The sequence below is a fragment of the Triturus cristatus genome, chromosome 5_2, assembly GCF_964204655.1.
Source record: "Triturus cristatus chromosome 5_2, aTriCri1.1, whole genome shotgun sequence".
NCBI classification, from domain to species: Eukaryota; Metazoa; Chordata; class Amphibia; order Caudata; family Salamandridae; genus Triturus; species Triturus cristatus.
Window position 1 is genome coordinate 1,074,490,186 of NC_140588.1, and position 13,414 is coordinate 1,074,503,599.

A 13,414-nucleotide genomic window follows, 5' to 3' on the forward strand; every position below is an offset into this window, starting at 1 on the left:
TGGTGGACCGAAGTGGCTCATGCTGGAGATGGCAAGTCGCAGGGTGCTCTTGTGTGCGATGGCGAGTCCTCCCCCTGGGCGGTTGGGGCAGTCCTTCCTCTGGATCTGGTATTCGTCGGGGATGGCGATGTTGGGGGCGGAGGTGGGGTTGGTCCATGGCCCCTTGAAGAAGGCAACATCTGGCGAGAGGGTGCCAGAGGTCCCAGATCTCGACTGCGTGTCTATGCATGGAGCGCATGTTGAGGAGGTTGCATCTCAGGGCTTTGGGGCGGCTGGCGTGGAGGCGTCGGCTGTGGTGGTGCGGAGGGTGGTGAAGGTTTGTTGATAGGAGAACCGGCTGTGGGTGGTGGCCGGCGTAGAGAGCTGTCAGTTTTGTTTGCCACATGAAGAAATGGCCTATGTGAATGTACTGTGCCTCGTAATAGTCGATTTGTGGGTTGGGTGAAAGGAATCGCACTACATTTATTTCTAGTTGCAAAACCTCAAAGAAGCCATCTAATGAAAAGTCAGACTTGTCCTCTTACCCATTCTTTCATAATCAGTAATCATGTAATTTCATTGAGATCTGAAAAGAGGAGGAGCAATTGTGGCATGGAGCACGAAACTGTAAGTGCACAGAGGCTACATTAGTACTGTGGGATCCCTTTTAGATGTAGCGGCAATAGTAATAGAGTTGGGCAAGATGAAAGGAACTTGATTTGTAGTTTTGGGGTTAGTGGACTATGGTTAATGATATGTATGCACTATCTGGATAGAGTACTTATGCTAATACGTGTGAACTAGATAAAAGTGGACAATTAGTCATATTGAGCACGGAAAGGGTTACTAATGGTTGAAAGTGCTGTGGGAGCATTAAGAGGATGGTCGCTAGTGAGCCTTCATCAGCTTTTTAAACAGTGTGGTACAGTTTGTAAATATCAGCTAATCTTTAAAATATGGCACAGGGCTGAGAGTTGTCATGTCTCCTACATTTACATCATTTGGAAATGTAAAGTCTGTTGCGCTGTTTTGGTCTGTTCAAAGGTGATGAATTGTACAAGGTACTTGGTTATCTCCTCTACACAATATAGGTTTGGATTCACCATGTTTTCAGGCTGTTATTCCTTGCATCATATTATTCCAGATACTACACCAGAGTAGATGCAGAACACGCCATGAGGTTCCTCAATGGCACTCGAATGGATGACCGTATAATTCGAACAGACTGGGATGCAGGTTTCAAAGAGGGTCGCCAATACGGCAGAGGAAAGACTGGTGGACAGGTAGATTCAAACCTGATGCTTTTAAAAACTGTTTTGTATATCTGTTTTGTATTTTTTTTCCTCTCAAAACTCCCTTATTCAGATGTATAGGCCGGCCTTTCCACACGAGGATGGCATGAGCGGATACTGTTGCTAAGTCTATGGGTGTTTGCGTCTACCATGTTATGGTGCTACGCTTGGAAGTTTTCCATTGGACTTTCAGGGACCATCTAAGCTAATCTTATGGACATGCCCTATGTCTGCCAAAGATTATTTGCAGAGGAAGCTGATTTCTCCTTCAAGGATAGCAGGATGACTGCTCAAGCCTTGGGTCTGGAGTAGTCCACCAATTAAATCGGAAGTTTCATAGTTACTATAGAAGTGTGCAGTCCCAGCAGCAGTTGTCTTGACTTGTTCAAACATGCCAGCAGATATATTGCTGCGTTCCAGAAAGGACTGGATGTAGAAAGCATCAACAGTAGTAGGTAATCCAGGCCCCCGGTCTTATGCAGTCTCTGCCACCTCTAAAACCCTCTGACTCCTCAATCTCTTCTCATGCCACCATCTTCTGGTAGGGGTAAATACCAGTTCTGTCACCAGTTGGGAGGCGATCATGACTGACCTCCCTATGATGCCCGTCCTTCGGAGGATGCTCGGTGACTTGCACCTCCGAGGCACTGGTCCTTTCCTTACTAGAATAAGAGGTCATAGAAGTGGTGTCCCGGGGAAGAGAGGAGTTTGGGATATTCATTTTTAGTTTTGTTTTTCAGCGCGACTCTTTTCTGTATTCATTTGTTTCTATGTAGTTGTGGGGGTATTTTTTTTTCTTTCGACGTTGCTAACCATTTGGTAGCATCTTCTTCTCCCTGTGATGTTAGATGTATGCCCCGTAAGCCCCTGTGCATGGTCATTCTCTTCATATCCCTTTTTCTGCTGTTGAGCCAGGAAGCAAGCGGAAGATCTCCTTGATCGACTCTGCTGATAGATTGTCAAACAAAACTACAAAAAGTTGTGATTTAACCAACAAACTGATGAGGGACTTCAAACTTTTGGATAACACCAATAAAAAAACGACTAATCCAACAGGATTACCCCAGAGAAACCCGACCATGCCTTTTGGAAAATATGCATCCGGGAGCCCTGAACAATTAAGAGAGATAAAGAATAGTCTTTTAGGTTCTGCTTAAAGTGTTATCACCAGTTTGCGCAGAAGGCTTCATATAAGGTCTGTAATGTCTGCCTCCCAAAGGATCATAACGGGAAGACCGTGAAGACCCTGAAAGCAAGAGAAAAAAACAAAGGTGGGCACAATTGCAATGATACTTTGTTAATTTGTTCTGTATTCGTTGTTCGCCGGTCCCCCTGTCTCTCGTTGTCCTCCCTGCCCGCTTCCCGCCACCGCCGCTAACCACGCCCCTTTTTCTTCTGTAACCTCCCCGCTCCCGCCTCCCAGCTGCTCCGCCCTCCCTCGCACTTCGCCATATATGGCGACCGTGCGAACGCGCAGCGGTCACGCGCAGCGGGCGCGCCGATTGTGCGCCAAAGGCGCGCCAAAGGTAAGCCCGTCTGCGCCCGTCCGCGCCTGGACCGCGCCCAGTGCCAGGACCCCTGGCCCCCACAGACGGAAGACGACCCGATTGTCCTACAACGCCACCGAACTCAGCGCACTCAACACCGGCGGCATCCCTGGATGTTACCGAGCCACCCCGAAGCACACCCACGGACCCTTCAGCTGCCACGCCTGCAAGTTCACCTGCATCCGGACCTGCCCCACACCTGCAACCACCAAGCCGAACACCAGCAGCAACCACCTCAAGTGCATCCTGCTCAACACCCGCTCCGTCCACAGGCACGCCGTCGAACTTTGGAACCTCCTCGACACCACATCTCCTGACGTCGCCTTCCTCACGGAAACCTGGATGAACGCCTCTTCAGCGCCCGACATCGCCATCCCAGAGGGCTACAAGATCACCTGGAGGGACCGCTCCGCCAACCAGTTGGGAGGAGGCATCGCCATCATCCACAGGGACACCATCCACATCACGACCAACATCGACGACACCCTGACAACCGCCGAACACCTACACTTCCAGATCCGTACCGACCCGAAGACCACCCTCAGAGGCACCCTGATCTACCGACCCCCGGGACCACGCACACAATTCAGCGAGGACATCGCCGACTTCGTCAGCCCGCATGCCCTCCCCTCCGCTGACTACATCCTCCTGGGGGACATCAACTTCCACCTGGAGAACAACAACGACCGCAACACCATCACCCTGCTCGACAACCTCGCCAACCTCGGACTCAAGCAGCTGGTGTCCACCCCCACCCACCTCTCCGGACACACACTCGACGCCGTCTTCTCGTGCAGCAAAGACATCGCCTTCAGCCACGCCACTAGACTCCACTGGACGGACCACAGCTGCATCCACTTCAACTTCAGAAGAACGACGATCCACCACCACCAGCAACCGGTTGCCCGAAGAAGCTGGAACAAGATCACAGCTGACCAACTCGCCGCTTCCCTGAGCCAGCACCCTCCCGCCAGCTCAGCAAACCCCAGCCAGGCCGCCAACAACCTCACGAAGTGGATCAGCAACTGCGCGGACGAACTCGCCCCTCTAAGGACACCGCCTAGCAGACCCGGCAGCAAGAAGGCCCCTTGGTTCACCGACGAACTCAAGAGCTCCAAGAAGAACTGCCGAGCCCTCGAGAAAGCCTGGAGAGGGGAACCAACACCAGACAACATTACCGCCCTCAAGCTTGCCACCCGGAAGCACCACCAACTGATCCGCGCCACTAAGAAAACTGCATTCAAGGACCGGCTGGACAACAACGCACACAACTGCACGGAACTCTTCAACATCGTCAAAGAGCTCTCCAACCCCAACGCCGGAAACAACGACATCACCCCATCGCAAGACCTCTGCAACTCCCTCGCCTCCTACTTCCACAACAAGATCGCGGACATACACAACAGCTTCAGCACACAACCGACGCCCGCCACGACTGAACCACCGCCCCCCACCACCACCCTCCGCGCCTGGACTCCGATCAGCACGGAAGACACCGTCCGCATGATGAACTCCATCCACTCCGGATCTCCAACCGACCCCTGCCCTCACCACGTCTTCAACAAGGCCGACGCTGTCATCGCTCCCCACCTGCGGAACATCATCAACACCTCCTTCGACACCGCCACCTTCCCGGAGAGCTGGAAGCACGCCGAACTCAGCGCTCTACTCAAGAAACCTACAGCGGACCCCACCGAACTCAAGAATTACCGCCCCATCTCGTTCCTCCCGTTCCCAGCCAAAGTCATCGAGAAGACCGTCAACAAGCAGCTGGCCGCCTTCCTCGAGACAAATGGATCCCTCGACCCCTCACAGTCGGGCTTCCGAGCCAACCACAGCACCGAGACCGCACTCATCGCTGCTACCGATGACATCCGAGCCCTGATGGACAACGGAGAAACAGCGGCCCTCATCCTCCTAGACCTCTCCGCGGCATTCGACACTGTCAGCCACCGCACCCTTGTGCAACGCCTCAACAACGTCGGAATCCAGGAGAAGGCACTGGATTGGATCAGCTCCTTCCTCAACGGAAGAACACAGAGAGTCCGCCTACCACCGTACAAGTCAGAGGCCACCGAAGTCATCTGCGGCGTCTCTCAAGGATCCTCGCTGAGCCCCACCCTCTTCAACGTCTACATGAGCCCCCTTGCGGCCATCGCACGCCAACACAACCTGAACATCATCTCCTACGCTGACGACACCCAGCTGATCCTCTCCCTGACCAACGACCCCGCCGCAGCCAGAGCCAACCTTCACGAAGGAATGAAAGACGTAGCCGAGTGGATGACGACCAGCCGCCTGAAACTGAACTCAGACAAGACGGAGGTCCTCATCCTGGGCTCCTCACCCTCCGCCTGGGACGACTCCTGGTGGCCCCCCGCCCTGGGCTGCGCACACAAACCGACAGACCACGCACGCAACCTGGGCTTCATCTTGGACTCCTCCCTCACCATGACCAGACAAGTCAACGCCGTCTCCTCGTCATGCTTCAACATCCTGCGCATGCTACGGAAGATCTTCCGGTGGATCCCCACCGAGACCAGGAAGACGGTCACCCAGGCCCTCGTCACCAGCCGACTGGACTACGGCAACGCCCTCTACGCCGGAACCACCGCCAAGCTCCAGAAGAGACTCCAGCAGATCCAGAACGCCTGAGCCAGACTCATCCTCGACATCCCACGACATAGCCACATCTCCGGACATCTGAGAGACCTACATTGGCTTCCCGTCAACAAAAGAATCACCTTCCGCCTCCTCACCCACGCACACAAAGCCCTACACGATCAAGGCCCCAGCTACCTCAACAACCGCATCAACTTCTACGCTCCCAAACGACATCTCCGATCCAGCCACGCCCTCGCCGCCGTCCCCCGCATCCGAAGAACGACAACGGGAGGAAGATCCTTCTCCTACCTGGCCGCCAAGACCTGGAACTCCCTACCGACCGACTTGCGCCTGACCCAAGACCACCTCTCCTTCAGGAAGAAGCTCAAGACCTGGCTATTCGAGCAGTAGCAGCACTCCCCCCTCCCCCCCCCCCCCGAGCGCCTTGAGACCCTCCGGGTAAGTAGTGCGCTATATAAATGCCTATGATTGATTGATTGATGCAGTCGCTGCAGGACCTCTGCATATCCATTGACAAGGAGGGCAACACCAAAGAAACAGATTGCACAAGGAGAGGAGTCCAATGTGCAGGACAGTGTCAGTGTTGAAAAACCTTAACGTTTGTAGAAGATGTCAAAGGAGGCAGGAAGTGACACCAGATAACACCTCAAATGTGAAGCCGGTCCGAACCAAGAGCATTGAACTTTAAGGCTGCATCAATGCCAAAACTGTGACTAAACAACTGCAAAAACATCACAAGTCCAAACAAAAGGACACCTAGGAGGGAAACCCCAAGAACAGACTGCGCCAAAAAAGTATTGAGACCGAGGTTAGGAAAAGGATGCCCACAGTGTACAAGTGCTTAAGTTCAAGAAGAAAAAGCAATGCCTCTGAAATAGCAGCCCTCTTATAGAAGGTAAGAGACTTTGCTTAGTCACGCAAGGGATTTCTCATCTCAAATAGATCTTTGAATCGGAGTCGTAAAGAAGGGCACACAGAACTGGAGCCCCTGACAACACTAGAACCCCACAAGGAAAAGCAGGCGATCTTCTATGAAGAAGAGCCTCAAGGCGAATAGGCATTCTTCCAGGAGCTCTAAGCCCTTGAAGTGTTTGGGAAAACCTCGACACAGACTCGCCAGAGAAGGGTATCGAATCATATACCTCAAGACTTTTGCTCCCTTTTGACTTGGTAGTCTACAATGCTTTCATTAAAAGGGTGACTGTCACAGATTCAAGTGTCACTGGAGGAACAGGCAGAAACATGTTTTGTACGAGTAAAAAACTGAGATAACAGCAGCCACTCTGGAGGATTGCTAGCTGCATTGCTCTTTTCAACAGGTGTGGGCATAGCAATGGGAAGAAATCAAAGAGTTTGTAGCACCTCTTCTAGAGCCATACCAAAAGAGGGCAAAAACAATGATCCAAGAGGGAAGTGCCATATCCAACATCTGCCTCAAGTCCGCACTGGACCCAGTAGACACTGCAAGCAGGTCTGGCTAAAAGTGTCAAGTTGGAGACTAAGGTCCAGGATTCTGTAAATAGAATGGTCCTAATCTGTGTTTGGGGGGCTGGGAGTGAGCTACTGAAGTGAAGGACTGAGTTGCAGGATGTTTTCTTGTGTTACTTTTTAACTTTCGATTTTACCCCTTTCAACATACAGTTCAATATCCAGAAATATGGTATTTTCCTTACTATGGGTAAAGGGTGACTGTCGAATTCTTGTAATTGATTCTCATTTTCAGTCCAAATCAATAAAACATCTCATATGAACCTACCCCTATAGTGTATATTGTCGTTTCATTTGTTAGCCAGTGGGCCTTGTTTGCCTTTCCGTGAACCACTCCATAAACAGGTTTGCGTGTGAGGGTGTAAATCTAGAACCCATTGCATTCTCCTGTACCTTTCAGTACCCCATCCACCTTTAGAAAGAAACGCATTCTCCAATATAAGTTGGACCGTGTCTAGCAGCATATGCAGATGTTCTAAATATTCTGCTGGTCTCTTCTTCCTCAAAGTCAAGACCCTCCCACCCCCATCCCCTCCATGTTACCTCATGCAACAGTTTTAGCATCTGTTTCGTGTTGTTAATATATGATGGGGGGGGGGTTTGCTACAAGAGTTCTTAGAAACACATCCACATATCCCCAGAGTTTCTCAGTTGCTGCTCTGATACCCAATATGATTGGTCTCCCAGGTGGTAAAGGCATTTTATAATTAATTTCCTGCAGTGTATTGTAACGCCCTGAACGTCTCAGGATCGTTTAACAGACACGATAATGAGAACGTAACCACTTGTGAAGGTTTAGTTATTTTAATGAAGGCAAAAATGATACAAGGAATAAACAAAGGTTATAGTCACTGGAATCCTCCAGGCTAAGTACGTTACCAGCCCACAGCACGGATGGTCCTAACCGTCCTCTGCATATACGCCGATCCCGGCGTATGCCAACAGAGGGCAGAAATGAAATGGCCGACAATGCCAATCGGTAGGCTGTGAGGGGCACGAAGAGTGTTGGGGAGAATCGAGGAGTCAGGGAAACACACAGCCGGGGTCTCTACCTGAAGGGAGCAGCCGCTCAACCTCTTCCTCAGACTGCACCGGGACGCGGAGTCACCTCCTGGTGATGCGTCACCGATACCCCAATCACAAGCAAAGAAGACTGAACCGAGAGCAGCCGCTCGATCGATCCCGTGGACGTCCGAGTCTGTAACGCGGCAAACACCTCCTGGTGTGCGTTACAGCTGGCAGTCCCTGTATCTCTGGTCGGGCTGGGAGTTACGACTCCAACCAGCAAAAGCGCCACTGTGCTTTGACTCAGCCGAGTCAAAAAGCGAAGCTCAATGGTTATCCGGTAGAGCTTCCGGGTCCTTCACAGGTGACGATGGGGCAAGACACGGCCCAGGGAGTAACGACTCGACCTACCTCCGTTCTTGCCTTACTGGAGCACCACTCCGGAACACTGCTCTTCACTAAGCAGGTACGTCGGTGTAAACACAATATCCGACAGCGTTGTACCTCCCGGTTCCTCCCTTTATAGGGCGTGTTTTCCTTGAGTTATGTAACAGCTCTCCTGTTTACATAAGGGCGTGTTTTCCTTGGGTTATGTAACAGCTCTCCTGTTTACATAAGGGCGTGTTTTCCTTGAGTTATGTAACAGCTCTCCTGTTTACATAAGGGCGTGTTTTCCTTGAGTTATGTAACAGCTCTCCTGTTTACATAACCTCTCAACCGCTAAGCATCCTGGGAGATGTAGTCCGTTTTCGCTGGTTACCGTTTTCCTCCCCTCGCATGACAGGAATTCTTGACATGTATACAGACTAGGTATCTTTGCTTATCCTCTTTCAGGTACTGATATTCCTCCGCGCTAAAGAGGCACGTTTCAAACCAATTATTTAATAACATATTGATATCCCCAGTTAAGGTATGCTTACTGTTATTGTCCAGCTCACTGTAGTAGGTTGTGTTTTAAGCTTGGACCACTGGAGCTTAAAATAACAAGAACGCAAACTACTGACCACACTAGGGAAATGTGCTCCTGCATATTCCTTAGCCACCATCTCTGTTGTAGATATATTTCAAAGTATGATTCCATGCAACCACAGCAATGCCCCCATTGGCTCTTGAATCTTGGTGAAGCACCAAGTGGCTGATGAGCGGCCGAAAGGAAATGATTTGTACCGGGATTTTTTAATGTCTATTTTTGATAGCAAATCCCCTGATTGTATGGAATCCCGTAAAGGATGCATTCTGTCGTTCCCATGTCAGTATGACTGATACAACTTCGGTGCCTCACCTGGAACGTGAGGGGACTTAACAAGCAGCGCAGAGCAAGGCTAGTCCATACCTACATAACGTGACACCAGGTGGATAAATGTTTTCTTCAAGAATTACACCTCACATCCTCGACTGCCTCTCGCCTAAAAGTGGGCTGTTGCACAGACACACATGGCGCACTTTACTCCAACTATGCATGCTGGACTGCCATTCTGCTGTGCAAGGGCATATGGCCTTCAACTTGTGTCATAAATGACATAGACGGTTGGTTCACAATTGTAGCTGGCGTTCTGCACCAGCGCCCAGTGAAAATCGTATCAGTTTATGGTCCCAATCACGACAGTCCAGATTTCTATAATTATAATCTGATGAGCTTGAATTGGTGCAGGCTCGTCCTCTGTCCATGCTGAAACGTTCCTCTAAAGTGACCTCTTTGAGGGAAAATGAGTGCCTTCACTTATGTTGCTGAGGTCAGTGGGGGTGGGGGGGCCTTTGAGGAGCATAAAATGATGGCGTGAATATGCTCAGTGGAGGGGTGCCAGGAGAGCGAGAACACCTTACGCAGTTTTTTCTGTGCTTTATCTAGAGCAGTAAAAGTCTGGGCACAAGGGAGTGTCCTTGTCAAAGGGGTCTCCACATAGATGACCTTGTGCTTCTGGGCCAGTTTTATCATCAACCTTTTCAGCTAATTTGGGGTCTATTCTAATGAGTCTTTCATTCCGCCTTTGTAAGAAATGCTGTCATAGCTGTATCTATTTCAGGGGTAGAGAATAGTTTATTTGGAAGGAGTGGCCTGGGACATTTTGCTCCGAGATTATTCCTATTCACTTTTGCAATATGTTTTCTTATCCTGTTGGACCATATGAGGGTCTTAGTTATTTGATAGTGAAACCATTGGCTGTTCGCTTGACACGCAAGTGCTGCGCGCACACGGCTCACTTTCTTTACACACAAGAACCGCTCCATTACATAAAAAATGTAAAATTTGCATATTCAAAACACAATAAAAAGTCCTAAGAGAAGGAAATCTAAGATAACAGTACTTAACTGGGCTGGAGCAGGGACGAAGAAGGAGTTTTGCTGCCCTGCAGAGAATGATCTAGTGCACTGACTGTGCCGTGAGGTCATTGACACACCGGAGCTCTGACCTCTGGCTGCATATTTATTATCACTTCTGTCTCCATCCGTGTTGTGCATGCTTTGTGCTTCCCGCTGCTTGGCCCACATGGTCGTAGGCAGGTGTTTAAACTGAGCGCTCTTTGAACTGAGTTGCGTTGGCTGTGGTTACAGCGGTGCTAATATTTAGCCTCCGCAATCACAAACGTGAAAGCACAATCGGGTTTCTTTTTTAATCTGAAAACCTATCCTGTGCGACCTTGGACCCGTCTACCATACATGCATTTCTACTTTTGCAGAATTGTACTTTTATTTCGTTAGGCACTCTAAAATTTACATCAAACCAATGAGCGGCTATATTATTACGTAAGCTGCATTTTCACACTAATTCAAGACTACATCCATTTTTTTTTTGTTACTGCTGTTTGAACTCCTGAAAATTTAGAGGGACTTCATAGTGATTTATTCTTCTAGTCTAGAACGCACCAAACTGCCCTCTTCCTGGGTAACATTTTACCCCTACACCAAACCCTTCTAGATTTGAAAGCAGGCAAACTAGGGACAGATTTGTCAAATGGGTGAGCCCCTTACCCGTCCAGTTATAGAAAATGGTTAGCTTTTTCTTTAAAAATGAAATAGAAACTAATGCCTCTGTGTGATCATTGATTTCATTATAAGCGAGTTGTCTTTCTCTGAAAAGCAAATATTAAAGCGGAGATCCTCCCATGAAAGAACTGGTGTTGCAGGTAATTAACTATCGTTTTCTTCCTCTGTTTACTAAAATCACTGTGTTGTGACTATATTCTATTAACTTTCATATTGTACCTCCAACAGGTGAGAGACGAATACCGTACAGATTACGATGCTGGACGCGGTGGCTATGGCAAAATAGCACAGAAGACGAATAACCAGGTGATGACATTTTGAGTCGAACTCTGAAGACGGAGGATTTGCAATCCCAGTTCAAGCATGGCCAATCTGAGCACAAAGGGGAATCTCAGAGCAGTGACCGACTGCCACCAGTGGTACAGCATCCCATTGAAAATAGATACAAGAAGTCATTTTAGTATGCATTGAGTGGGTTTGCAAGCATGGTTTTACCATTGGCATTAAGTATCCATATGAACTCCCTAAACGCCTCTTTTGTAAATGAGCAGAAAACGAATGGACTTGCAGCGTCACAAGAAAGACTGTTACCAAGCACTAGGTGTCCAGGGATGAGCCTAACTCTAGGCAGAAGCATCTTGGTGGATAAAAGAGCAAGTAGATAGGAGTCCGAACCGTGTGCAGCAAGACGACTCCATTAACTGGTGATTTACAGGCGTATCCTAGCAGTTATGTTTACCTCTGGTCTCCATAGAGCAGTGGCACAGCTGGCTGGCTTCATTCTGCCTTGGGCATAAGTTGCCGACAGCCAGTCTGCAGCTTGATCTCTTGTAAATGTGGGTGAAAGTTCTGACTTAACATGTTTCTCTTTTAATCTAGTGCATGTTAACTGTTTGAGCAGTTCCCTCCGGTCGTGCTCTTATGATCATTTTGGGCATGGCTGCACCCAGTTATCAAAACTGATGTTAGAAAAGCAATGAAAGCTAGTGACTCGGTGACATTTGTCTTTGTGCATTGTTAATACTCAGGGCTCCGCACCCCTTTTGATAGTGCTCAGATGTCGATAGGATGTAGGCATTGAGTAACTTCAGGGTTCCTTTCTCACTGACGATTGGTTTTCCCATGCCCGTTGGCAGCCATAGGTATGTCCTCATATGCGTGAGACTTCATGCAACAGCAGCACAACTTTGAAGAAGCCGAAGAACTGTTTGCCATTTATGCTGAATTTTCTTTCTATATTTGTTTTTAAATAAAGAAGGGAGAATACATATTCATGAAAGGCTTCATTTGTCTGAATATTTTAGGAAGTGATTGTGCCTAAACATGTTCTTAACTGTCAGTGTTAGAGTAGATGAATTAGAAATGGTTTCATCTGACAAGTGTTTGGTTGATCGATCCCTACTTGCTGATTGCAATGTGATAATATCTAAGTTTATGCATCATAGACTCTTTAGCGATGACCAAATATTAGACTATTCTTGCCTATGTACAAGCATCTCAGAGCACTTTTCTCACATAAACCATATAATTTTTTAGATTGTGGCAATCTGATTTTCAAACGTGGTTGTACCTTACTAGTCTATCTTCGACTGAATTTTCCTAATTTTATTGGCATGTATTGCAATTAAAACAAAATACTTAAACCAAAGTTGCAGCTTAAACCCAAACTACTCTCCTCTAGTGAAAGGAAGAGAAAAATACTGGCATATAGGCAGCTCTTTTATTTATTTATTTTTATCAAAAGGAGGCACATACAAACCCTGGCATTGAGGAGAAAAAAAAATCATATTGTGCAAAAAAAACAAAATAAAGCACATATTAACATAGTTTTACCATTAAGACATTAGTACATTATTCAGTGTCGGAGGAGCCGCGTTGTGATGAACAGATGTGGGGTGTCGCAGCCAGCAAGTGCATCAGTCATCCAGATCCCAATTGGATCCCAGACCCGCCCCACCCTCGATCTATATGGTGTGTTCTAGACCAAAGTCATCTCCAGAATACTAATCTTCAGCAATTCCCATCACCAGTTCTATGGATCAGGGCTCAGGCTAGATAACCAAAACGGTGCAACCACCAGCCTAAAGAGAGAGAGAGAGAGAGGGTAAAAAAGTACAGACCTGAAAGATGAGAAGGGATGGCAGAGTGCCCAAGAATACTCCATTTCAGCTCGGCTGCCACACGGAGGTTTCAAATATTATTCATTTTGCCAAAAATAAAGCCCGAGTACACGCTCGAAACTGGCCAAGAAGCAAAAATATGGACGGAGTCAGCTCCCTCTTGTCCACACCGAACGCAGCAGTCGGCCGCCCGAAGTTTTAAGTTATGTTAATAACATTTGTAGAGTGCACGTATACCTTGAGGTGTCTTGGCGCTGACTACACTAGAATACGATTTCACAACCCTTAATTTCTGAAAAGCCAAGTTTTAGTTCCTTTCTAAAGAAAAGAAGGGTGGGCAAGGCCCTGATATGGGGGTGGGGGGAGGCTGTTC

The 13,414-nt window shown here is 48.4% G+C and overlaps 2 protein-coding genes across 3 annotated transcripts in view; one reads left to right on the top strand and one right to left on the bottom strand.

Annotated features, from left to right (window-relative positions):
• LOC146829693 (nuclear cap-binding protein subunit 2-like) overlaps nucleotides 1-12,195 on the top strand; it is a 58,080-nt gene extending 45,885 nt beyond the window's left edge. Inside the window, exons 3-4 of the mRNA XM_085608395.1 lie at nucleotides 1,124-1,262; nucleotides 11,150-12,195. Coding sequence (XP_085464521.1) covers nucleotides 1,124-1,262; nucleotides 11,150-11,242 — 232 coding nt within the window. The 3' untranslated portion in view covers nucleotides 11,243-12,195. The remainder of the gene's footprint in view (nucleotides 1-1,123; nucleotides 1,263-11,149) is intronic.
• The window catches only part of LOC146829692 (serine protease 23-like), a 1,412,546-nt gene that overhangs the window by 904,222 nt on the left and 494,910 nt on the right, over nucleotides 1-13,414 (bottom strand). The window lies entirely within an intron of this gene.